This window comes from Pan paniscus, chromosome 1, assembly GCF_029289425.2.
Source record: "Pan paniscus chromosome 1, NHGRI_mPanPan1-v2.0_pri, whole genome shotgun sequence".
NCBI classification, from domain to species: Eukaryota; Metazoa; Chordata; class Mammalia; order Primates; family Hominidae; genus Pan; species Pan paniscus.
In genome coordinates this window covers 94,511,653-94,535,834 of record NC_073249.2, presented here as the reverse complement: position 1 = coordinate 94,535,834, position 24,182 = coordinate 94,511,653, and the positions used below count along the sequence as shown (strand labels likewise).

At 53.4% G+C, this 24,182-nt stretch overlaps 3 protein-coding genes across 15 annotated transcripts; 2 read left to right on the top strand and 1 right to left on the bottom strand.

Annotated features, from left to right (window-relative positions):
- FDPS (farnesyl diphosphate synthase) lies at positions 1–12,004 on the top strand. 10 transcript variants are annotated; one of them, XM_024928433.4, is made up of 11 exons: positions 165–280; positions 1,104–1,280; positions 1,358–1,520; positions 3,570–3,710; positions 9,277–9,357; positions 9,505–9,627; positions 10,001–10,089; positions 10,192–10,264; positions 10,950–11,027; positions 11,133–11,267; positions 11,748–12,004. In XM_024928433.4, the coding sequence occupies exons 2-11, from the start codon at positions 1,105–1,107 to the stop codon at positions 11,946–11,948; spliced, it is 1,260 nt and encodes a 419-aa protein (XP_024784201.1). In that variant the 5' UTR covers positions 165–280; position 1,104; the 3' UTR covers positions 11,949–12,004. The 10 variants fall into 10 exon arrangements, with proteins under 10 accessions (XP_003817099.1, XP_063461014.1, XP_024784201.1 ...); XM_003817053.7 differs by having other exon boundaries at positions 175–391; XM_003817051.5 differs by lacking the exon at positions 1,104–1,280 and having other exon boundaries at positions 1–280; positions 1,379–1,520.
- On the bottom strand, positions 11,498–15,527 carry LOC100983642 (putative uncharacterized protein RUSC1-AS1). Of its 2 annotated transcripts, XM_063604993.1 has the most exons (3): positions 15,417–15,495; positions 12,964–13,034; positions 11,498–12,862 (listed from the first exon to the last, which is right to left on the bottom strand). In XM_063604993.1, exon 3 carries the CDS (start codon positions 12,825–12,827, stop codon positions 12,117–12,119), a length of 711 nt encoding a protein of 236 aa, XP_063461063.1. In that variant the 5' UTR covers positions 12,828–12,862; positions 12,964–13,034; positions 15,417–15,495; the 3' UTR covers positions 11,498–12,116. The 2 variants fall into 2 exon arrangements, with proteins under 2 accessions (XP_063461063.1, XP_008968439.2); XM_008970191.6 differs by having other exon boundaries at positions 11,498–13,034; positions 15,417–15,527.
- RUSC1 (RUN and SH3 domain containing 1) lies at positions 12,198–22,443 on the top strand. 3 transcript variants are annotated; one of them, XM_008970193.6, is made up of 11 exons: positions 12,198–12,330; positions 13,027–14,469; positions 14,741–15,151; positions 16,184–16,282; positions 16,441–16,517; positions 16,644–16,818; positions 16,895–17,000; positions 17,192–17,238; positions 17,910–18,462; positions 19,480–19,605; positions 21,735–22,443. In XM_008970193.6, the coding sequence occupies exons 2-11, from the start codon at positions 13,113–13,115 to the stop codon at positions 21,901–21,903; spliced, it is 3,120 nt and encodes a 1,039-aa protein (XP_008968441.1). In that variant the 5' UTR covers positions 12,198–12,330; positions 13,027–13,112; the 3' UTR covers positions 21,904–22,443. The 3 variants fall into 3 exon arrangements, with proteins under 3 accessions (XP_008968441.1, XP_003817096.1, XP_008968442.4); XM_003817048.4 differs by lacking the exon at positions 14,741–15,151; XM_008970194.6 differs by lacking the exons at positions 12,198–12,330; positions 13,027–14,469; positions 14,741–15,151 and adding an exon at positions 15,597–15,883.
- Positions 22,444–24,182: the final 1,739 nt, after the last annotated feature.

Genomic DNA, 24,182 nt, shown 5'->3' with positions numbered 1-24,182 from the left:
TTCCATTGGTTGTCCGTCACAGTGCCACAGGGCGCCATGCTCACACGACGGCCAGCAGCCAATCAGCGCGGCTCATCTTCGCCCAGCCAGGACACGCAGGATCGCGTTATCTGTCCCTCCCGCGGGCACATTGGGAGTTGTAGTCTAATTATATATTTCCGCCCTTAGTGTGGGGAGAGCGGGAACTACTCGACCCACAGAGCCGATCGCGGAGCGGATTCTGCTTTTAGGAGTACCCGCCAACAAGCGGGACCGAGCAGGAATCCGTATCTGGGAACAGGTGAGAGAGGATGTGTGCTGGGCCTTGGAGGAAGGGGGCCGAGACCGGGCCTTACTTCTGTAACGATACTGTGAGGCATCGGAAGGCCAGCCTGTTGTGTCCGTTTTGAAGGTCGGTGGGCTAGACTGGCTGGCCTTCTAGGGGTGTGGAGACTTCCCAACTCTGCCCTTGTGCTTTCCTGGAATCCCCAATATGCCCGGACCCCGATTTACTCCTTTGCTGCGAGCCCTTCTCTCCCGTCTAGAGTTGCTCCGAGCCTATCTGCTCAGTCCTAGCGATTCCTGTGGGGCTTGGGACGCGCGGTTCAAGCACCCCGGACCATATGGACGCAGCACCCATGGGTTCTCGCTCCAATGCTTCTTTCCTCCTTGGGGCGTAACTCAGACCCTGGGCACCCCTCTCCACTGCCCAGGGGAGACCTGGGTTCTAGATTTGGCTCTGCCTCTACTATCTTCCTACCTCCTAGAGCCTCAGTTTGGCTTGTGTAAAATAGGATGACTTAAGGGTCCTTTCAGCCCCTAATCCTGGGGTACTTCACTCTGTACCGCCTCCTTACCCAGCCTTGTGCACGCCATCTTGAAGGCACTGAGTTCTAGCCTGTTTATTGTAAGTGGTGATTAGTTGGGTCTCAGTCACCCAGCCATACTTTTTTGTTCCCTGCGTATCCTTCCTGTAATTGTCCCCAAGCACATTCCACAAGAGGGAGGGGCACTCTGGGCTAAGGCTGGGGTGGGAGTTATCTGGGGAGCTGCCACCATGCCTCTGCCTTTGGTGCTTGCCCCTGCAGGGAGTGCTTAGTGCCCCCTCCCTATGCCACTCCCAGGATGCCCCTGTCCCGCTGGTTGAGATCTGTGGGGGTCTTCCTGCTGCCAGCCCCCTACTGGGCACCCCGGGAGAGGTGGCTGGGTTCCCTACGGCGGCCCTCCCTGGTGCATGGGTACCCAGTCCTGGCCTGGCACAGTGCCCGCTGCTGGTGCCAAGCGTGGACAGAGGAACCTCGGTGAGTGTGGTTGGGGTGAGGGGCCTTGGGGAGGGGAGCAGCTGATCAGGTTTCTGACTTGTTTTTCTTCTACTTAGAGCCCTTTGCTCCTCCCTCAGAATGAACGGAGACCAGAATTCAGATGTTTATGCCCAAGAAAAGCAGGATTTCGTTCAGCACTTCTCCCAGATCGTTAGGGTGCTGACTGAGGATGAGATGGGGCACCCAGAGATAGGAGATGCTATTGCCCGGCTCAAGGAGGTGAGGGATTCATGACTTGGGGGAGTAAGCCTTTGGTTCAGTTGCTCTGTATATGTGTGGCATTCACCTGTGGCTTATGGGGGACTTTTGACAGATGTGAGAGAAAGCTTTTTTTTTTTTTTTTTTGAGACAGAGCCTTGCTCTGTCACCTGGGCTGGAGTGCGATGGTGCGATCTTGGCTTGCTGCAACCTCCACCTCCTGGGTTCAAGTGATTCTCCTGCCTCAGCCTTCTGAGTAGCTGGGATTACAGGTGCGTGCCACCACATCCAGCAAACTTTTGTATTTTTAATAGAGACGGGGTTTCACTGTGTTGACCAGGCTGGTCTCGAACTCCTGACCTCAGGTGATCCACCCACCTCGGCCTCCCAAAGTGCTGGGATTACAGGTGTGAGCCACCGCGCCTGGCCGAGAAAGCTTTTACCTGAGGGACTCGAGTCTGCTCTGGAGAGGTTGGGGCCTGGGCAAGTATACTTACTCAGTCCATCAACCTGACTTTTGGCTCTGATGGAAGGTGGGTCATCCAAACTGCTTTGCTTTGGGGGTGGAGGCCTTGAACCTGGCAAGTCTTAGATTTTGTGTCCTGAAATCAGAAGCTGTTAGGTTGGCAGAGACCGGGGAAGAAGGCAGTCTGATATTGTCCTATCTCCCTGGGGCCTGAGTGAAGTTATTGTATCATTAGAAACCCCTATTCTAGAACATGAACTATTGCTGTGATACTTGCCAATTTTTTTCCTGTTGATTCTGGAGTATCTATTAAAATTCTTTTTATAAATGCTGTCTATCTCATATATCTCAGGGGAATGAAGGGAAAGGGGGGCTTTGCCTATACTGGAATGGGGATTAAAAGAGTCTTGGCCCGGCATGGTGGCTCACGCCTGTAATCCCAGGACTTTGGGAGGCTGAGGTGGGGGGGATCATGAGGTCAGGAGTTCGAGACCAGCCTGGTCAACATGGTGAAACCCCTGTCTCTACTAAAAATACAAAAATTAGCTGGGCGTGGTGGCGCGCACATGTAGTCCCAGCTACTCAGGAGGCTGAGGCAGGAGAATCACTTGAACCTGGGAGGCGGAGGTTGCAGTGAGCCGTGATTGTGCCACTGCACTCCAGCCTGAGTGACATAGCGAGATGAAGTCTTCCCTGTTAGTTAGGTCTGATTGAGAGCCAGGCAGCAGAAGGCAAAGTGAGATGCAAGAGGAGACACCACTGGAGGAGTGGGAGATGGATCCCACAGCTTGGGTCCCCTGTAAGCTGTCTTCTGGCCGACTTTGGAGAGGCTTTGTTTTAATATAATGAAGGAGGCTTTTCATTTGCAGGAGGGTTGAACCCTGGTAGGCAGAGGTGGCTGGAAAAGTAGGGATGGGTTGTGAAGGGGAAGTCTAGGAGAGGTGGGGATGGGGAAGGAAACTGGGGAGGGACCTGAACAAGCCAGTCATCCCTATAGCATGTACTGAGTTTTCCGTGGGTTCAAGCCCTGTTCTGGGTTTGGGAGCAGCATTTAATCTGCACTATGGAGGTTTTAAATTTATTGGGAGGCCAAGGCGGGTGGATGACTTGAGGTCAGTAGTTCGAAACCAGCCTAGCCAACATGGTGAAACTCTGTCTCTACTAAAAATACAAAAATTAGATGGGCATGGTGGTGGGCACCTGTAATCCCAGCTACTCGAGAGGCTGAGCCAGGAGAATTTCATGAACCCGGGAGACAGAGGTTGCAGTGAGCCAAGATCGTGCCACTGCACCCCAGCCTGGGTAACAGAGAGAGAATTCATCTCAAAAAAATAAATAAATAAATAAATAAAAACAAAAAATAAATTTACTAGGGTAGACCATGCAGAAAGAAAGTGCCTGGGTACTGGGACCTCTTCTAGCTTTGCTCCAGAAATTTGGGGAAGGAGTAAAGACAGTAGCAATTCCAGAGGCTCCTTGAAGAGGAGTTGGGGTTGGGGAGGATAAAGTTAGGTGGTGGTTGGAAATGGGAGAGAGCAAGGAGAAAACTCACAGTAGCTGCTGTATGGACCCTGATACCCTGTACCTCTTCCCTTGCCCTCCAGGTCCTGGAGTACAATGCCATTGGAGGCAAGTATAACCGGGGTTTGACGGTGGTAGTAGCATTCCGGGAGCTGGTGGAGCCAAGGAAACAGGATGCTGATAGTCTCCAGCGGGCCTGGACTGTGGGCTGGTGTGTGGAACTGGTGAGAGGGGTAGGGCAAGGGAAAAGAAGTTTCCTGCAATGGTGGTGACTTGGGTGGGAAGGGGAGGGATGGGCCTGAAACTTATTTCTGGGTTGTGTTTGTGTTTCTTTGTCTCTAGTGTGCTACGGCCAAATTTAGAGTGAATCACTCCAAGAGTTAACTAATGTGGGGAGCCTCTTTTGGCATTAGGTATGAAGATGGCTGTAGATAGTTGTAGACAGTGTGGACTGGGGCCTCGAGACTGGGCAGAGAGGTGTCAGCTCTTTCCTCTGAGCAGAGGATGGCTATAAAAGTGACAGAGGAGGCTGGGCGTGGTGGCTGACACCTGCAATCCCAGCACTTTGGGAGGCCAAGGGGGGAGGATCACCTGAGTTCCAGAGTTCGAGACCAGCCTGACCAACATGGAGAAACCCCATCTCCACTCAAAATACAAAGTTAGCTGGATGTGGTGGCGCATGCCTGTAATCCCAGCTACTCGGGAGGCTGAGGCAGGAGAATCGCTTGAACCTGGGAGGCAGAGGTTGTGATGAGCTGAGATTGCACCATTGCACTCCAGCCTGGGCAACAACAGCGAAACTCCATCTCAAAAAAAAAAAAAAAAAAAAAAAAAAAAAAAAGGTGACAGAGGTCTTCCAAAGGCTATTCAGAAGCAGAGATTGAAAACTGGCAGCTCACTGATAGTATTTTGAAAATGTTTTACAATTAAGTCTCCTAAATTTAACAAAGAGATTTCACACTAAAACCTAGATTTCTAGCATGGCTTGGGAAATTGTAAGATTTGGGTCCATGTTCCCGCATAGCAACAATTGGCTGAAGCTGAGTGGATGCAACTTCTGCAAGACGGCATGTGTTCTCCTGTGTGCTTTCTCTAGTTTGCTCCAATCCCCACATCCCCTTGTCTTCTATACCAGTTCGTCTTGGTCTTGAAGGTGTCTAGTTTGCTGGCATGGCCTAAAGCTTTCATTAGTGGCAGGGGGACTGGGTTCTGGGAGGGGTGCCATGCCCGAGGAGGGTGGCAGTGAGCCCAAAAGGGAAGAGCATTCTGAACTTGGTGAGTGACGATGATGCTGAGTTCCTGGCCTGAGAGGAGCAGCTGGCTCAAGGGAAGACGTGCTGAGCACAGTCAGCCCGGGTACGTTCTTGGTATGGGTGGAGCAGGTGGATCTGCCTGTCCTGTGGGCGGTGGAAATTCCAGTCTGGAACTTGTCGGGGAGATGGGTCTGGAGAATAGAGATTTGCTTCCAAGGAGGTAATAGGCCCATGGCATCCAGGGAGAGGGCCCTGGATGACAGGGATGCTGAGGGGCTGAGGGGTTCAAAATATGGAGATGACAGGCAAGGAAGGAAGGGAAGGAGGATGAGGGCAGAGCAGAGGAGCAAAGCTATGGGGGCCAAGGGAAGCAAGACCTTGAGGGGCCAGTGGTTAACTGGTAGAATCAGTTCATTTTTTTTTTGAGATGGAGTCTCTCTCTGTTGCCCAGGCTGGAGTGCAGTGGCACCATCTTGGCTCACTGCAACCTCTGCCTCCCAGGTTCAAGCAATTCTCCTGCCTCAGTCTCCTAAGTAGCTGGGATTATAGGCACATGCCACCATCCCTGGCTAATTTTTGTATTTTTAGTAGAGACGGGGTTTCACCATATTGGTCAGGCTGGTCTGGAACTCCTGACCTTGTGATCCATCTGCCTCGTCCTCCTAAAGCGCTGGGATTACAGGCGTTACAGGTTTGAGCCACTGCACCTGGCCTAGAATCAGTTCTTAACCCTGGCAGCACCCTAGTTTCACCTGTAAGTTTTTAAAATTTTTAAATTTTTTTTTTTTTTTTTTGATACAGGGTCTTACTCTGTTACCCAGGCTGGAGTGCAGTGGCATGATCTTGGCTCACTGCAATCTCTGCCTCTGGAGCGGAAGCCACCCTTCCACCGCCTCAGCCTCCCAAGTAGCTGAGACTACAGGAGCGAGCCTCTACTTGGCTTTTTTTTTTTTAGAGACTAGGTTTCGCCATGTTGCTGAGGCTGGTCTTGAACTTGTGGCATCAAGTGATCTGCCCATCTCGGCCTCCTAAAGTGTTGGGATTACAGGCGTGAGCCACCGCGCCTGGTCTAAATTTTTTTTTAGAGACAAAGCCTCATTCTGTTGCCCAGGCTGGCGTGTAGTGGTGCAATCATGGCGTACTGTAGCCTCGACCTCCTGGGCTCAAGCGATCCTTCCACCTCAGCCTCCCAAGTAGCTGAGACTACAGGTGCCTGCCACCACGCCCGGCTTTTTAAATAGTTTTTTGGTAGAGATGGAGTGTCACTATGTTGCCCAGGCTGGTCTTGAACTCCTGGGCTCAAGTGATCTGCCTGCCTCGGCCTCCCAGAGTACTGGGGTAACAGGTGTGAGCCACTGTGCCTGGCCTGGGTTTTTTTTTTTTTTTTTTTTTTTAATTTCCCTAATAAATAGAAAGTGCTGGTGGGGTTAAGAATCAGTGCTAGGAGGCAGAGGAAATTTGGGGAGGCCATGGAATTAATTATCTTGGAGACCATCATGGTTGAGTGGTGGTGGCTGAAACAAGATTGTCCTTGCAGTCACCCTTGGGAGAGGCAGTGAATGGGTGGCTTCAGGGAAACCATGCTACTCCAAATAAACACAGAGTCAATTAAACATGTGCCTTTTATGTGGAAAGCCCAGGACCTCCACACTACTCTTCTGAGTTTAGGTCAGAGGTAAAGATGCAGATGGATGCCTCCTTCCCTGAGGACCCTGCCTATAACAGCAGTGATTGCAACGGTCCTTTCCCCACGGCCTATGCTGGGCTCTGGCAGGCGGTGTTGCATGCTTCTTTGCAATGTGGATCCACTACAGCACACAGGATTAGGATGGGATAAAGTCTTAAAAACCATGTCTTCTAGGCCAAGTGTAGTGGCTCATGCCTGTAATCCCAGCACTTTGGGAGGCTGAGGCAGGTGGATCACCTGAGGTCAGGAGTTCGAGACCAGCCTGACCAACATGGGGAAACCCCATCTCTACCGAAAATACAAAATTAGGCTGGGCGCAGTGGCTCATGCCTGTAATCCCAGCACTTTGGGAGGCTGAGGCGGGCGGATCATGAAGTCAGGAGATCGAGACCATCCTGGCTAACATGGTGAAACCCCGTCTCTACTAAGAATACAAAAAAAATATTAGCCGGGCATGGTGGCAGGCGCCTGTAGTCCCAGCTATTTGGGAGGCTGAGGTAGGAGAATGGCGTGAACCTGGGAGGCGGAGCTTGCAGTGAGCTGAGATTGTGCCACTGCACTCCAGCCTGGGCAACAAGAGCGAGACTCTGTCTCAAAAAAAACCAAAAAACAAAAAACAAAAAAAACAAAATTAGCCAGGCGTGGAGGCACATGCCTATAATCCCAGCTACTCGGGAAGCTGAGGCAGGAAAATCGCTTGAACCCGGGAGGCGGAGGTTGCAGTGAGCCAAGATCGCGCTATTGCACTCCAGCCTGGGCAACAAGAGCGAAACTCCATCTCAAAAAAAAAAAATCACACAAACCATGTCTTCTGCTCAAGCCTGGGTGACAGAGTGAGATCCTGTCTCAAAAGAAAATAATAATAAAAATTAAAACCTGGGTATAGGGCCAGGTGCATTGGCTCACACTTAAAATCCCAGCACTTTGGGAGGCCAAGGTGGATGGATCACATGAGGTCAGGAGTTCGAGACCAGCCCGACCAACATGGTGAAAACTTGTCTCTACTAAAAACACAAAAATTAGCCGGGTGTGATGGCACGTGCCTGTAATCTCAGCTACTTGGGAGGCTGAGGCAGGAGAATCGCGTGAACCCGGGAGGCGGAGGTTGCAGTGAGCCGAGATTGCGCCATTGCACTCCAGCCTGGACAATGAGAGTGAAACTCCATCTCAAAAACAAAAACCTGGGTATGTATCTAGAAGTGGAAAAACAAAAAAAGGAAATAAGTTATGAAAATAAAAACCATGTCTTGAGCTGGGTGCGCTGGTGTGTGCCTATATCCCTAGATTCTCAAGAGGTTGAGACAGGAGGATCACTTGAGCCCAGGAGTTCAAGTCCAACTTGGGCAACATAACAAGACCCTTGTCTCTTTAAAAAAGCAACCCAAACCATGTCTTGAAAAGCTATTTAATGGTTAGACACGATGGCTCATGCCTGTAATCCCAGCACTTTGGGAGGCCGAGGCAGGCGGATCACTTGAGGTCAGGAGTTCAAGACCAGCCTGGCCAACATGGCAAAACCCTGTCTCTACTGAATGAAAATACAAAAATTAGCTGGCCTAGCAGTTGGTGGTGGCAGGTGCCTGTAGTCCCAGCTACTTGGGAGGTTGAGGCAGGAGAATCGCTTGAACTTGGGAGGTGGAGGTTACAGTGAACCCACATGGCGCCACTGCACTCCAGCTTGGGTGATAGAGTGAGACTCTATCTCAAAAAAAAAAGAAAAGAAAAGCTATTTAAGGAACCAAAACATAGTTTGACTGACTGCAAGAAGTATCACAGGGAATGTTAGAGTGTTTTATTAATTTCTTTGTCAGACAAGTGTTTAGGAAACTCTCACTCCAGGCCTAGTGCTGTGCTAGGCTCTGCAAATGCTAAGAGGGAGAAGTTACTGTCCCTGCTTCCAAGGAGTTCATGGTCTAGTGGGAAACCCGACACGTTCAGGTACCTTCAGATGGGCACTCAGAAGAGTAAGCCCTTAGTTAATGTTTAAAGATGTTTAAAGATGTCTGAGACTCATAGGTCAAAGTCAGATTTCAGTTCTACCTTATTAGACCTGCACTGCTAAGGAGCTGCTTTAGGTAAGGCTGTGTTCCTAGTCACCGGGGTGTTCAAACACAGTGCTGGGGGCAATGTGGGAATAGCCTTCTTTTATTTAGGAAGTAATGTAAAGTCAGTTTCATGAATAGATCTTACTTTAAGCATTCATTGAGGTTTTTGGCAAGAATAGAGTACGGTATATGAAGGTGTTTCCTAATCTCCCTGACACCAGGCATAATCTAGGGCTCATTAGAGATGTCAAAGATCTGTTCTAGTTTCTTACCTAAAACAAGAGTGTTTTAGTTCCATTTTATAGGCGGGGAGTCTGAGCCAAACATGTTATGTCACTTTCCAAGTCTCCATAGCACAGAAGTCTTCTGTCTCCCCATCCTGACTTTCCCAGCTCATAGGGACTGTCAAAGGCAGCAGCTCTGGCCGGCTGTGATGCCTCATGCCTGTAATCCCAGTAATTTGGGAGGCTGAGGCAGGAGGATCATTTGAACCCAGGGGTTCAAAACCAGCCTGAGCAACATAGTGGGACCCTGTCTCTACAAAAAATAAATAAAAAAAAAAATAGCCAGGCATGGGGTATGTGCCTATGGTCTCAGGAACTCAGGAAGCTGAAGTGGGAGGATCACTTGAGCCTGGGAGTTAAAGGCTACAGTGAGCCGTGATTGCACCACTGCACTGGATAATAGTGAGACTCTGTCCCCCACCAAAAAAGCAAAACTATATACAGATATAAAGTAGCAGCTCTGTTGCTGATAGAAGGAACAGTAATGAGGAGCCCTGCAGGTCTTATTCCACTCTTTCTAGCTGCAAGCTTTCTTCCTGGTGGCAGATGACATCATGGATTCATCCCTTACCCGCCGGGGACAGATCTGCTGGTATCAGAAGGTAATGTGGGCAGGAAAATAGCAGTGGGTATGGGGACAGGCCACAGGGAGGTGGTTATATGTGGCCTGGTTGAGGTGTTGGGGGGATGGCTGTTAGTATGAACCGAGACTAGAGATTGATTGCTTGTTTTTCTGTCTGTCATGACAGCCAGGCGTGGGTTTGGATGCCATCAATGATGCTAACCTCCTGGAAGCATGTATCTACCGCCTGCTGAAGCTCTATTGCCGGGAGCAGCCCTATTACCTGAACCTGATCGAGCTCTTCCTGCAGGTGTATTGCAGACAGGGCCCGATGCCCAGAGGGTGCTCATGGTAGCCTTGGCCTCTATAGGACATGCTCATCTAGCTGGTTTCAGGGTACAGGATTGCAGCGTGCCTGGAAGGGAAAGAAAGCGAGGAAGGGTGTTGGGAAGTGGGGTTGTGGTAGTGGCAAGAAAGGGCTTCTCTGTCCTGTGTAATTGGAAGAAAGGGTGATAAAGGACTGTGTGTATGAATATGGGCCTTGAGTTTTGGGGCTTTCTCCCCTTCTGTTGCCTTTCCGATTCTGCCCAGTTGTCAGCTGGTATGGGATGTTGGGCTTGGGATACCAGGGTTTCGCATATCTGGAGAAAGCCTGGCTCATGGACCGTCTTTGTCTTGCTTAGAGTTCCTATCAGACTGAGATTGGGCAGACCCTGGACCTCCTCACAGCCCCCCAGGGCAATGTGGATCTTGTCAGATTCACTGAAAAGAGGTGAGGGGAGGTGAGGGACAGCGCGAACCATGTCTGGACAGCGAGGGAGGGCTCAGGATGCACATTGCCCTCCTGAGGAGTTTCTCTTCTCCCCTTACTCAGGTACAAATCTATTGTCAAGTACAAGACAGCTTTCTACTCCTTCTACCTTCCTATAGCTGCAGCCATGTACATGGTGAGTGAGCCTCCTCACCCCTCTCTGCTCTGCTGATGGGGGCTTTTGGACAGCAAGGCATAGAGCAGAAAACGTGAACACTGCTACCCCTGGTGAAAAACTGTGTGACCTTGAGCAAGTCGGTCTCGCTCAGTCTCTTTCCTCAGCTGGGGATAAAATTCCTACTTCACAGGACTGTAAAGATTAAGCAAGGCAAGGGATATGAAAGTGCTTAGCACATAATAGGGGAACAATATATCCTGTATCTGAGTATGGATAGGAGTGTGGAGGAGATCATCCAGGTTGAGAGGGAGAAGAGTGGATTAAAGGCAGTCAGTGGGATTAAGTGTCTACCCTGACCTTGCTTCTCTACATTTCCTTTTCATCTTGAAAGAAGTTGGAGGTGGCAAAAATATTAGGAAGGTGGATCAGAATGACTTGGGGACTGACATTTGTGAGGGAAGAGACAGGCTGTGCACCTCTAGAATGGATTCATCTCTTTTATGACTCCCAGGAAGGCCTAGCCAAAAATAAGTGGGATTGAGGTTGGACCATCAGTCAGGACTGTCTAGGTCAGGGAAGCCAAGATGTCTGAAGAGAGAGGAAAGATTTGGGGCTGCAGTAGGGCAAGACCCCATGGGAGGAAGCAGCCAGGAAGATGCCGGCACCTCTGGGGTTTGGCTTATTAACCCCCCTTTCCCTGTAGGCAGGAATTGATGGCGAGAAGGAGCACGCCAATGCCAAGAAGATCCTGCTGGAGATGGGGGAGTTCTTTCAGATTCAGGTAAGAAGGCAGGAGGCAGTAGCAGAGAACAGGCACCAGCTTCACTCCTCCTCTGCCCAGGAACCTCATCCTTCCTCTTTTGCTGCCCTCCCCCTCCCTGCCCAGGATGATTACCTTGACCTCTTTGGGGACCCCAGTGTGACCGGCAAAATTGGCACTGACATCCAGGACAACAAATGCAGCTGGCTGGTGGTTCAGTGTCTGCAACGGGCCACTCCAGAACAGTACCAGATCCTGAAGGTACCTGAGAGAGGGTGGTGGGTCCCTGAGTTGGTGGAAAGGGATAGAGCAGTGGTTCTCAACTGGAGGCAGTTTTCCTCCCAAGGGGACATTTGGCAATGTCAGCAGACATTTTTTGCCATCGTCATTACAACTCTGTGTGTGTGCATGTGGTACAGACATCTAGTTGGCAGGAGCCAAAGATGTTGCCAAACATGTAGTACACAGAACAGCTCCCCCAGCCAGGATTATCTGGTCCCAAATTTCAATAGTGCCAAGGTGGAGAAACCCTGGAGTAGAGGATGCCTGGTCTGAGGCAATATTTGGGATAGGGAAGGGAAGCTTGGGATTTTAGCTACGTAGAGACACTTGAAAATTGGAGGGAGGAAAGGAGTGGGTGGCTTTGGAGATGTTCTGGAATATGTGAATGAGGGGAGTGGAGGGGTCCTGGAGGCTCTGGGGAAGGCCAAGCCCGTTTTCCTGTCTTTCAACCTCTTCCAGGAAAATTATGGGCAGAAGGAGGCTGAGAAAGTGGCCCGGGTGAAGGCGCTATATGAGGAGCTGGATCTGCCGGCAGTGTTCTTGCAATATGAGGAAGACAGTTACAGCCACATTATGGCTCTCATTGAACAGTACGCAGCACCCCTGCCCCCAGCCGTCTTTCTGGGGCTTGCGCGCAAAATCTACAAGCGGAGAAAGTGACCTAGAGATTGCAAGGGCGGGGAGAGGAGGCTCTCAATAAATAATCGTGTAACCTTCTTGTGGTTCTGTTCTTGCTCGGCCCAGCCAGAGTATAGCTCTTTCCAGAATGTGCAGGGTGGGGTGCTGGGAGGACTCGCTGCACGGAAGCAGGACCCAGGGGCCAAAAGCTTAGGATATATCAAACCCGCTAGGTGGGTGACAAAAGACGCTAAACGCTGGGGGCGGGTCTGAGCTACGCCACGCCCATGCGCGAAGGGGTGCAGCTGCGCAGCGCAGGGTAGGTTGTGCTAGTGCCCCTCCCCTCCCGCTCTGTGCCCCGCCGGGCGGGGACCGTGGGAGCCGCGGACAAGCCCAAGGCCGGAGCGGTTCCAGGAGGACCCTGGTGAGGAGGGCTCGGCCCATGGGTGTAGACCGATGGACCTGGGCACGAGGGGCGGGGCAGGACAAGGGAGCAGGAGAAATGAATAGAGAAAGGGTGCGGTGGTGGCTGAACGATGGAGACGAATGCGGAGAGAATGGACATACCGCTGTTCCGAGGGGCGAGGGCGCAGGCTGGAGCCCGGCCGAGGCAGCCAGCAGATGCGGAGTTGACAAGCTGACGGCTGCTCCATCCTTTTCCTCTCCAGCCCCCACCCCTTTCCTGCATTCACCAGACAAACTCTGCGTATTGCCCCACCCCCATCCTCCACCTCCTTTCAGGGCATCTGGGTGGGTCTCCCTGGGTCCCTTCCTCTGGGAGTAAGGGGTAGGCTGGAGGGCAGGGCCGGATTGCGGCAGCAGGGACCTGGAGGTCCATTCTGGGCCCGGACCTCTTCCAGGCCCCCGCCCCCCTTCGGAGATCCAGAGCGCAGCCGCGTTCTCTGACCCTCCCGGCTCCATTCCCGGGGGGTTACATTCGACTCCACCTGCAAACACTGCAGTGGAAACTAATGGTCAGTCGATTGCGATTTGCATCTCATTGAAATATCTTCCAAAGCAGCCAGAGCCTTCAGGCCTGCTGCTGCCGTCAAGTCACCTCGGTGTCCTTCCCCGCAGCTCTTGTCCTCACTGGCCGGGCTTCACCACCTCTGTCTTCTAGGTCTGCACCTGTGGTTGCCAGGTAGGTGGATGTGAGAGACCCTACCCTTCTGGTTCTCTAGAAGCCATCCCATCGCCGCTAGCACCATGCTGTCCCCTCAGAGAGCTTTACTCTGCAACCTCAACCACATCCACCTCCAGCACGTCTCCCTGGGCCTGCACTTGTCCCGCCGTCCTGAGCTACAGGAGGGGCCTTTGAGCACACCCCCTCCTCCAGGAGACACTGGGGGCAAGGAGAGCAGGGGCCCCTGCAGTGGCACCCTGGTGGACGCCAATTCCAACAGCCCAGCTGTGCCCTGCCGGTGCTGCCAGGAGCACGGTCCGGGCCTAGAAAACCGGCAGGACCCGTCACAGGAGGAAGAGGGGGCTGCCTCTCCCTCAGACCCAGGCTGCTCCTCCTCACTCAGCTCCTGCTCAGATCTTAGCCCCGATGAGTCCCCTGTCTCAGTCTACTTGCGGGACCTCCCTGGTGATGAGGATGCCCACCCTCAGCCCAGTATCATCCCCCTGGAGCAGGGCTCCCCACTGGCTTCAGCAGGCCCTGGCACCTGCTCACCGGACAGCTTCTGCTGCTCTCCTGATTCCTGCTCCGGAGCTTCTTCTTCACCCGATCCTGGCCTGGACTCGAATTGCAACGCCCTGACCACCTGCCAGGACGTCCCTTCCCCAGGCTTGGAGGAAGAGGACGAGAGGGCGGAGCGGGATCTCCCTACCTCTGAGCTCTTAGAGGCGGATGATGGGAAAATCGACGCTGGGAAAACGGAGCCCAGTTGGAAGATTAACCCAATTTGGAAAATTGACACAGAGAAAACTAAAGCTGAATGGAAAACCACTGAAAACAATAACACTGGCTGGAAAAACAACGGGAATGTTAACTCTAGCTGGAAAAGTGAACCTGAAAAATTCGACTCTGGTTGGAAAACCAACACAAGAATAACTGATTCTGGCTCGAAAACAGATGCAGGGAAAATTGATGGAGGATGGAGAAGTGACGTCAGCGAGGAGCCGGTGCCCCACCGGACAATCACGTCCTTCCACGAGCTGGCCCAGAAGCGCAAGCGGGGCCCAGGGCTGCCCCTTGTCCCGCAGGCGAAGAAAGATCGCAGTGACTGGCTCATAGTCTTCTCGCCCGACACCGAGCTCCCCCCCTCGGGGTCGCCGGGCGGCTCCTCGGCACCTCCTCGGGAAGTCACCACCTTCAAGGAACTCCGGTCCCGAAGCCGGGCCCCAGCCCCGCCAGTCCCGCCTCGAGACCCCCCAGTTGGCTGGGCTTTGGTCCCGCCCCGGCCCCCACCCCCGCCTGTCCCTCCCCGAAGGAAGAAGAACCGACCTGGACTGCAGCCCATAGCGGAGGGGCAGTCCGAGGAGGGCCGGGCTGTCAGCCCAGCGGCTGGCGAGGAGGCCCCAGCCGCGAAGGAGCCGGGCGCGCAGGCCGGCCTGGAGGGTAAGAGGTCGCAAGAAGCGGGAGGAGGGCTGGGCTTCGGCCGCTCACGCCTCCTAGGCTTCCAACCCGGCCCCCTGTCTTCCCTCCATTCTGTGTCACCCATCCTCCCCGCCCCTTCTACCAGGGAGCGCTCCGGGAAAGGGAAACTGGGTGGGTCATTGGGTTATGGGACTAACTGTTTGCTCCCTCTTCTTCCCGCCCCTTCTTGCCTGGCTGCCCATCCCGCTGCCCTCCTTCCCTCTGCGCCTGGCCCCGCCAATCCCGCCTGCAGCCGGTCCCCTCCTGCTCCCTCGGCCCCTGGTTTTCCGGTTCTCGGCCGACGGGCGCCCCCTGTTGGAGGGTGGGGGCGCAGGCGCAGCTGGGTCTCTGCTCCTGGCTCCTCTGGCCGGGTGGCCCGGCGCCGGGCTGCGGCTGCTGGGGGCGCCGAGCCCCCCAGAGGAGCAGCTGCTGCCCGTCCGCCTGTCCCCGGTGGGAGCCTATTCGCCTCCGACTCGGGGAGCCTTGCCCTGCCTGGCCAGCCCCGAGCTGGCACTGCTGCTGTCCCCGCTCTTTCCCAGAAGTAGCACCTTCCCCGCCGCGGCTCCCCCACCCCGCCAGGTACCCGCCCCCCCGCTGCCACCGCAACCTCGTCCGCCGAAGGCCCCTCGCTGGACCAGGAGCCCATCGCCTCCGCCCAGGCTACGTAAGACGGACCCGGGCTAGCCCCGCGGGCCACGCCTCAGGCGGGCCGCCCCGCCCACTCTCGCCCGGCCCCGTTTTCGCTTTTTTTCCGGGGTTGCCCAGCTTAGTCCCGCCCTTCAGTTTAAGCCGACTCCAAGCAAGTTTGTCGGCCTTGGGGAGTCTGGCCCCGTTCCTAGTGCTGGAGGGGGAAGTTGTTGCCTTTCCTGCTCCGTGGGCCGGCCCCCTCTCCCTCCAGACCCACCTGGGCATAGTGGACGCGGGCTTACCCAGCCTCCATGCCAAGTCTAGGGGGTCCCAGCGAGTCTGTTGTTAGGGGCTTTGGGTCACACCCTCCGTGGAATTCCTTGGCCTATGCAGCTCGGGCCTGCCCCCCGACCTGGCTAGGGAGGGGTGGAGGGTGAAGCTCCCGGGAGCTCATTGGCACTAGAGGTTCTGGCCACGCCCTCTTCGCGAGTCCCGTCCCACGCGGGATGAAGAGGGCACCCTCCGCCAAGAGGCTGCTGCGGGACCCGGGTTTCCCCTTTCCGGCGCCTTCCAGCCTCCCAATCCTCGGGTCTCGCCTCCCTCCGTCTCCTCCCTTTCCCCTGTCTGTCTTTCCATTGGTCCATGCCGCCCACGTGCTCCCCGGGGCTCCGCAGGCAGGACTGGGCCCCGGGGCGGTGCGCTGGGCTGCACCTCCCTCCCCGCGCCCTGTCCTCTCCCGCCCTACAGGCCCTAGCAGGGCAGGCGGGAGGTGAGCGCGGCCATCCCGCTCCCGCAGTTCCGGGATCCTGGATGTGGGGGCTGTGCCCTGAGGGAGGGCACAGGGAACCGGGATGGGGCTGGGGGACAGCGAGTGCTGGGAAGTGTGCGAGATTTCACTCCGGGGCTCGGGTCGAGCTACCCCGTGCTCCAGGCGGTCCTGCGCCTCCTCTCCCCAAGACCCTTCGGGGACACAGCACTGCAGACCCGCCGGAGACAACTTGTGCGGGAGCCCGGAGTCCTCGGAATAACACTTGGTAAGTGTCACCGCGCCCTTCTTCCCTTACGCCAGTCCGTAGTTCGTGGTCCTTCGCCGGTGTCCCCGGAGCCCAGCGGCTGTGGATGGCAGAAGCCCAGAGTGGGACTGGTCAGCTGCAGGAGCAGAAGAAAGGTAGGGCACCCTGACTCCCGACCCCGCACTTCCGAATGAACTGCCCTTCGCCCCCGGCCCTGCTCTCAGGCTGTCCGAAGGCAGTCTCTCCACGCCCCTCGGGCAAGCCTGGGTAGGGGCGCGGCCTCCTAGCGTCTTCCCTTTCCTGCTCCTCCCAGGTCTTCTGATAGCCGTCAGCGCCTCCGTTGATAAAATCATCTCGCATTTCGGGGCCGCCCGGAACTTGGTGCAGAAGGTGAAGGTGGCTGGGGGGAGGCTGTTGGGATGAGGAGAGTAATGGAGCTCCGCGGGGGGTGCGGGAATGGTTGGCGGGAGGTGGCTGGAGGGATCTCTGGAGCCATCGGCATCGCGCCACCTCCAGGCCCAGTTGGGTGATAGCCGGCTGAGCCCGGATGTGGGGCACCTGGTGCTGACCACCCTCTGCCCGGCCCTCCACGCCCTGGTGGCGGACGGGCTGAAGCCTTTCCGGAAGGACCTCATCACCGGGCAGCGCAGGAGCAGCCCCTGGAGCGTGGTGGAGGCGTCGGTGAAGCCAGGTGAGCCAGGAGGGCGTGGGACCCGGCAGTGCGCAGGGCAGGGCCGGGCTTGGCTGACTGCACCCCACGTTCTCAGGCTCCAGCACCCGCTCCCTTGGAACCCTGTATAGCCAGGTCAGCCGTCTAGCCCCGCTGAGCAGCAGCCGTAGCCGCTTCCATGCCTTTATCCTGGGCCTCCTCAAGTGAGTTGCCTTCTTTCCAGTGCCCTTCCCACGACCTGGGACTGCAGGAGCGTCATGGGTGGGACACAGTAGTAGTGCCTCACGTCCCCAGAGAAGGCCCCCCCTCTTCCAATCTCATCTCCCATCCTCCACCCAGAGAGGACTGGAGTCCTCCACCTCCCTGAACTTCCATTCCCTCTTTTCTCCCCTAGCACCAAGCAGTTGGAGCTGTGGTTTTCCAGTCTCCAGGAAGATGCAGGTCAGAGGTTCAGATGGTAGAGGATGGGGCTGATGGGCTGGGAGGATGGGAAGGAAAGAGTTCTCTCCTGCTGGTTCCCACTGCTGCCAGAATGCCATTAATCCAGATCTCCGATCTTATTACTCTTCTAATTAAAACTTTCTAAGGAGGCCCATCGCCCATAGGATGAAAGACCCAAAGCCTTGGCTGTCTGGCCTCTGCCCTCTTCCCCTGCCTTGGAGGGTCTTGCCAACAGTCTTCCCGCCTGGCCCTTCCTGCTCCAGGGCCCTGCTTATGCTGTTCCTCTACCTTCTGCCCCTCCTGCTTCCTCATGAACTATCATTCATCCTTTGAGTCCTTCCCCAGTGAGGCCCTACCTCTACCCTCGGACTAGGCCAACCCCCACGCCTCATTTTGTATGTGCTTCTATGGCTCTCCTGTCCTCCTCCTCTGTAGCCTTTGCACTGTCACTGTTACTTGTCACCACTTGCTGTGTGTGTCTTCCTATTTGGGCTAGGTTCCATGCAGGCGGGGATGTCAGTCCTATAAGCCCACCACATCCTTCCTCCTCTCTGCCCCAGTGCCCAGCAGAGTGAGGCCTGGGAAGATGTGTACTGACCGGTGGGCTGCTCTGGGGGGTCTTCTGGGACTAGGTCCAGGGCAGGAGCTGATGTTGGCCTGTTCTTTTCCAGGCCTGCTCTCCCTCCTGTACCTGCCAACAGGATTTTTCTCCCTGGCCCGTGGTGGCTGTCCCTCCCTGTCCACAGAGCTGCTGCTCCTGCTGCAGCCATTGTCGGTGCTCACTTTCCACCTGGACCTGCTCTTTGAGCACCACCACCACCTGCCCCTGGGCCCACCTCAGGCCCCTGCCCCTCCAGGCCCACCTCCAGCTCTGCAGCAGACTATGCAAGCCATGCTGCACTTTGGGGGCCGGCTGGCCCAGAGCCTTCGGGGGACTTCCAAGGAAGCTGCTTCAGACCCCTCTGACTCTCCAAACCTTCCCACACCAGGGAGCTGGTGGGAGCAGTTGACCCAGGCCTCCCGGGTCTATGCCTCTGGGGGCACTGGGGGCTTTCCTCTTTCCCGATGGGCACCGGGGCGTCATGGGACTGCAGCTGAAGAAGGTGCACAGGAGAGACCCCTGCCCACAGATGAGATGGCACCAGGCAGGGGCCTCTGGTTGGGAAGACTATTTGGAGTGCCTGGGGGCCCCGCAGAAAATGAGAATGGAGGCCTAAAGTCCAGGTAATGGGGTACCTTGTCCTTTCTATGACCTTCTGACTCTCTCAGATCTCCCAGCGGCTTCATTTGAAACTCTCTAGTGATGATCCTTTAGGGCAGAGGTTGGCGGTCTGTTTTTCTACAGCCATGAGCTAAAAATGGTTACATTTTAATGGTTATATTAAGTGCCTACATAATGATCTCAATTTTCTCTCTTGGCCCTAGGTCCTAAAATATAGTTATCCCCAGGTACATGTGGGGGATTGGTTCTAGGACCCTCACATACACTAAAATCTGACATACTCAAATCCTACAGTTGATGTATAGGAAAAGACAGCCCTCAATATATGTGGGTATTACATCCTGAGAATACAGTATTTTTTGTTCGGTTGAAAAAAACCTGCATATAGGTGAACTTGTGCATTTCAAACCTGCTTTGTTTAAGGGTCAACTGTATTTACTATCTGGTCGTTTAGAAAAATGAAAACCAGCCTGGGCAACATGGTGAAACCCTGTCTCTACAGAAAAATACAAAAATTAGCTGGGCATGGTGGCACACACGTGGTGGTAGTCCCAGCTACTCTAGGAGGCTGAGGTGGGAGGACTGCTTGAGCCTAGGAGGTCAAGGCTGCAGTGAGCTGTAATCACACTGCTGCATTCCAGCCTGGGCGACAGAGCGAGACCTGTCTCCTCTCCAAACAAACAAACAAAATGCCAACCCCTGCTCCAGGCTTCAACAACTGGTGGCTCTTTAATGGCTTGAGATACTCTCTAGTGGCCCTTTCATTCTGAGCCTGTCTAGACCCTGCTGGGTCCATAGGTTCCTTGTGATTTGTGGTGTTGTGGACTTTTGTTGTCATCTCCCTCATCAGCCTAAAAGTGCCTGTGTCCAATAATGAACACTCTGCCCTCAGCAGTGACTAACCCCTGACCTCTTTTGAACCACAATTAGGCCCCTTAGCCTCTCCCTCCCTCCAAATCCCAGGGTTCTTGGGTTTTCTGGAAGTGGGTTGAGCTGTGACCCCATGTCCCTTCTTTCAGGAGACCATCTAGCTGGCTGCCCCCGACAGTGAGTGTGTTGGCTCTTGTGAAGAGGGGGGCACCTCCCGAGACGCCTTCTCCTCAGGAGCTTGAGGCCTCAGCACCCAGGATGGTGCAAACCCATAGGTAAGGAGGATTGGGGAGAATGCACTAGTGTGTAACCATGTATGCTATCACAGCATGGATGGGAGGTAGTGTAAAAAACCCTGGACTTTAAAATAAGACCGTGCTTAGTGTGCATTGCAGCTTTTCTATTTATTATCGATATGTCACTCATTTGAGCCTTGGATTTTTTTTTTTTTTTTTAGAGACAAGAGTCTTGCTCTGTCACTCAGGCTGGAGTGCAGGGGCACAATCTCGGCTCACTGCAACCTCCCCCTCCTGGGTTCTCCTGTCTCAGCCTACTGAGTAGCTGGGACTACAGGTGCCCACCACCATGCCCGTTTAAGTTTTGGAATTTTTTTTTTTTTGAGATGGAGTCTAGCTCTGTCGCCAAGCTGAAGTACAGTGGCATGATCTCGGCTCACTGCAATCTCTGCCTCCCAGGTTCAAGCGATTCTCCTGCTAAGCCTTCTGAGTAGCTGGGATTACAGGCACATGCTGCCACGCCCAGCTAATTTTTGTATTTTTAGTAGAGACCGGGGTTTCACCATGTTGGCCAGGATGGTCTTGATCTCCTGACCTCGTGATCTGCCCGCCTTGGCCTCCCAAAGTGCTGGAATTATAGGCGTGAGCCACTGTGCCCAGCCAATTTTTGTATTTTTAGTAGAAACGGGGTTTCACCGTGTTGCCCAGGCTGGTCTAGAACTCCTGACCTCAGGTGATCCACCCACCTCAGCCTCCCAAAGTATTGGGATTACAGGCATAGCTACTGCACCCGGCCAGGATTCTTTCTATAAAAAGGGTATGATGCAATACCTTTTTTATGGTTATAGAGACTAAACATAATTTTTTTTTTGAGACAGAGTCTCACTCTCGCCCAGGCTGGAGTGTAGTGGCATGATTTCGGCTCACTGCAACCATGCCTCCTGGGCTCAAGTGACTCTCCCGCCTCAGCCTCCGGAGTAGCTGGGATTACAGGCACCTGCCACCATGCCTGGCTAATTTTTGTAATTTTAGTGGAGACGGGGTTTTGCCATGTTGGCCAGGCTGGTCTTGAACTCCTGGCCTCAAGGAATCTGCCTACCTTGGCCTCCCAAAGTGCTGGGATTACAGGTGGGAGCCACTACACCTGGCCACTAAACATTTTTTTTTTTTTTTTTTTTTTTTGAGACAGTGTCTTGCTCTGTCGCCCAGGCTGGAGTGCAATGGCATGATCTCGGCTCACTGCAACCTCCGCCTCCTGGGTTCAAGTGATTCTCCTGCCTCAGCCTCCCGAGTAGCTGGGACTACAGGCGCCCGCCACCATGCCCAGCTAATTTTTTATATTTTTAATAGAGATGGGGTTTCACCATGTTGGCCAGGATGGTCTCGATCTCTTGACCTTGTGATTCACCCACCTCAGCCTCCCAAAGTGCTGGGATTACAGGCGTGAGCCACCACGCCTGGCCTAAACATTTTATAAAAGCATTTGGCGGCCGGGCGTGGTGGATCACCTGAAGTCAGGAATTCAAGACCAGCCTGGTCAACATGGTGAAACCCCATCTCTACTAAAAATACAAAAATTAGCCAGGCGTGGTGGTGGTGGGCACTTGTAGTCCCAGCTACTCGGGAGGCTGAGGCAGGAGAATTGCTTGAACCTGGGAGGCGGAGGCTGTCGAGATCACACCACTGCACTCCAGCCTGGACAACAGAGACTGACTCTGTCTCAAGAAAAAAAAAAAAAAAAAAATTAGATGGAGTAGGAGATCCAAACACCAAACAGGTTTTGGTGATGGATTGGATGTATGGAGTGAGATGCCCAGGTTTTTACCAGGGGCAAGTGTAGATAGAAAGTGGTGCTGTTTACCACTATAGGCGACATGAGGAGGAACTGGTTTTGAGGGTGAGTCATTTCATTTGCCTATGTTGAATTTGAAGCACCATTGAGAAGTGCAAATAGTGTCAAATAAGCAGCTGGAGTGGCTTTGCCACTCAGGAGAAGGCTGGGGCCCCAGATAGAATCACCAAGTTGATGAATGGTTCTCAAGTCTCTTCCAGAGCCCAGTCAATGTCCACTGAGCCAAACCAACAAGGGCACTCTAGAGGTGTCGCCTGGGGACAGCTGGGCAGCCCCACCTCACCTCATCCCAGTATCTTCCTCTGGCTCCCCTCAGGGCAGTGCGGACTCTCTGTGATCACACTGCTGCAAGACCTGACCAGTTGAGCTTCCGGCGTGGGGAAGTGCTGCGTGTCATCACCACAGTGGATGAGGACTGGCTCCGCTGTGGGCGGGATGGCATGGAGGGTCTGGTGCCTGTGGGGTATACCTCCCTTGTTCTGTAGCCCTGGGACCCTTTCCTGCGTATGTGTCTCCTTCCTGTCACCTGGGAATGGAATGGCCAGTGAACACCATCCCAGAAGCATTTTCCCTCTGCAAAATGACATTTCTTCCCATGTCTGTTTCTGCTAATATTTAAAATAAACTTTCCTTCTTCCCTCCTATACCCACCTGTAAGGTGAAATCTGCTCTTCTTCCAAATATATAAAAAAGGAATTGCCCTCCAGGTAATCCCTTTCCTTTTTCCCATCTATATAAGGGAATGTCTTCCTTCCTATCTATCATCTGCAAAATGGAAATCTAGACCTCCTTCTTCATCCATAAGTGGACTGTGCCAGTACAATACATGCCCCCAAGCCTAGAAGGACCTCTAGTCTCCTTCCTGTGTGGAATCTTCCCCACTCCATCCCTCCCAAGTTGCCTGTATTGATAATGTACTCACTCATGCTGTACTAGGTGCTGAAGCCTGGACGCCCTTGGTGGGTGGGCCTGTGGTGATGGTTTGCATCCTTCCTCCTTTGTCCCAATAAAGTATGGGAGTTGAATGTGTGTCTTTCACTGTGGGTTTCTGGACATAGGCTATGGGGGAGGGGAAAAAGGACCTCCTATGGGAGGCATAAGGCAGATGTTTCTTCCTAGCCCAGGTTTAGTGCTTAATGCTCCCTGAAGAATAGAGAAATAGTCCCTCACTGCTTCCTGAATCTCACAAGTGCTTCTCTAGTCTATGACTTTCTCTGTTTAGTTAGACTAATAGGATAGGAGCCTGCATAAATATGGGGGAGGAGAGAAGACTTAGCCCTTGAAATTGTACTTCATATCTGAGGTGAAGGGAAGGATTAAAGATTTGCACCGGGCACAGTGGCTCAGACCTGTAATCCCAGCATTTTGGGAGGCTGAGGCAAGCAGATCACTTGAGCTCAGGAGTTCGAAACCAGCCTTGGCAACATGGCAAAACCCCGTCTCTACAAACAATACAAAAAATTAGCCAGGTGTGGTGACGCATGCCTGTGGTCCCAGCTAGTTGGAGGGCTGAGGCAGGAGGATCCTTTGAGCCCAGGAGGTCGAAGCTGCAGTGAGCTGAGATTGTGCCACTGCATTCCAGCCTGTGTGACAAAGGGAGAACCTGTTTCAAAACAACAAAGAGTTGTAAGAAATGTCACCATTTTTTCTACTGGCCAGGCCCGGTGGCTCACACCTGTAATCCCAGCACTTTGGGAGGCCAAGGTGGGTGGATCATGAGGTCAGGAGACAGAGACCATCCTGGCTAACACAGTTTCCCGTCTCTACTAAAAATACAAAAAAATTAGCGGGGCATGGTGGCAGGCACCTGTAGTTCCAGCTACTCGGGAGGCTGAGGCAGGAGAAAGGTGTGAACCCAGGAGGCAGAGCTTGCAGTGAGCTGAGATCGCGCCACTGCACTCCAGCCCGGGCGACAGGGTGAAAATCTGTCTCAAAAAAAAAAAAAAGAAAAAAGAAGTGTCAACATTTTTTCTACTTAGTATCTATCACTCTGTGATGATATAATTCCAAGTAACCCAGGCACTTGACAACAACAAAAAGTTCCAAGTAAAAGAGAGGCCAGGTATGGTGGCTCATGTCTGTAATCCCAGCACTTTGGGAGGCTGATGTGGGAGGATTGCTTGCGGTCAGGAGTTTGGGACCAGCCTGGGCAGTACAGCAAGACAGTCTATTAAAAAAAAAAAAAAAGCTGGGAGTGGTGGCATGCACCTGTAGTCCCAGCTACTTCGGGAAGCTGAGGTGGGAGGATCACTTGAGCCTAGGAGTTCAAGACTGCAGTAAGTTTTGATTGCACCGTAGCACTCCACTCCACTCCAGCCTGTGAGACAGAGAAAGGGCCTCTCTCAAAAAAAAAAAAAAAAAAGTGTATATATATATATGTATATATATATATATATGTATATATATGTGTATGTATATATATATGTATATATATGTGTATGTGTATATATATGTGTGTATGTATATATATATATATATATATATATATATGATCTAGAATAGAACAATTGCAGTAGATACCAAAGTTTAAAAATTAAAAAAAACGCAGCTGGCTGCAGTGCCTCATGCCTGTAATCCCAGCACTTTGGGAGGCCGAGGTGGATGGATCACCTGAGGTCGGGAGTTTGAGACAAGCCTGACCAACATGAAGAAACCCCATCTCTACGAAAAATACAAAATTAGCCGGGCATAGTGGCACATGCTGTAATCCTAGCTATTTGAGGGGCTGAGGCAGGAGAATTGCTTGAACCTGGGAGGCAGAGGT

What these genes read in the sequence shown, in the direction of transcription:
- LOC100983642 (XM_008970191.6), bottom strand. Translation starts at nt 12,827, where the DNA reads ATGGAGCCGGGAGGGTCAGAGAACGCGGCTGCGCTCTGGATCTCCGAA.
- RUSC1 (XM_008970193.6), top strand. Translation starts at nt 13,113, where the DNA reads ATGCTGTCCCCTCAGAGAGCTTTACTCTGCAACCTCAACCACATCCAC. An exon ending in GCTGCAGGAGCAGAAGAAAG is followed by an intron (nt 16,283 to 16,440) that starts GTAGGGCACCCT and finishes TGCTCCTCCCAG; the next exon opens with GTCTTCTGATAGCCGTCAGC. An exon ending in GGAGGCGTCGGTGAAGCCAG is followed by an intron (nt 16,819 to 16,894) that starts GTGAGCCAGGAG and finishes CCACGTTCTCAG; the next exon opens with GCTCCAGCACCCGCTCCCTT.
- FDPS (XM_024928433.4), top strand. Translation starts at nt 1,105, where the DNA reads ATGCCCCTGTCCCGCTGGTTGAGATCTGTGGGGGTCTTCCTGCTGCCA. An exon ending in GCGTGGACAGAGGAACCTCG is followed by an intron (nt 1,281 to 1,357) that starts GTGAGTGTGGTT and finishes TCTTCTACTTAG; the next exon opens with AGCCCTTTGCTCCTCCCTCA. An exon ending in GTCAGATTCACTGAAAAGAG is followed by an intron (nt 10,090 to 10,191) that starts GTGAGGGGAGGT and finishes CCCCTTACTCAG; the next exon opens with GTACAAATCTATTGTCAAGT.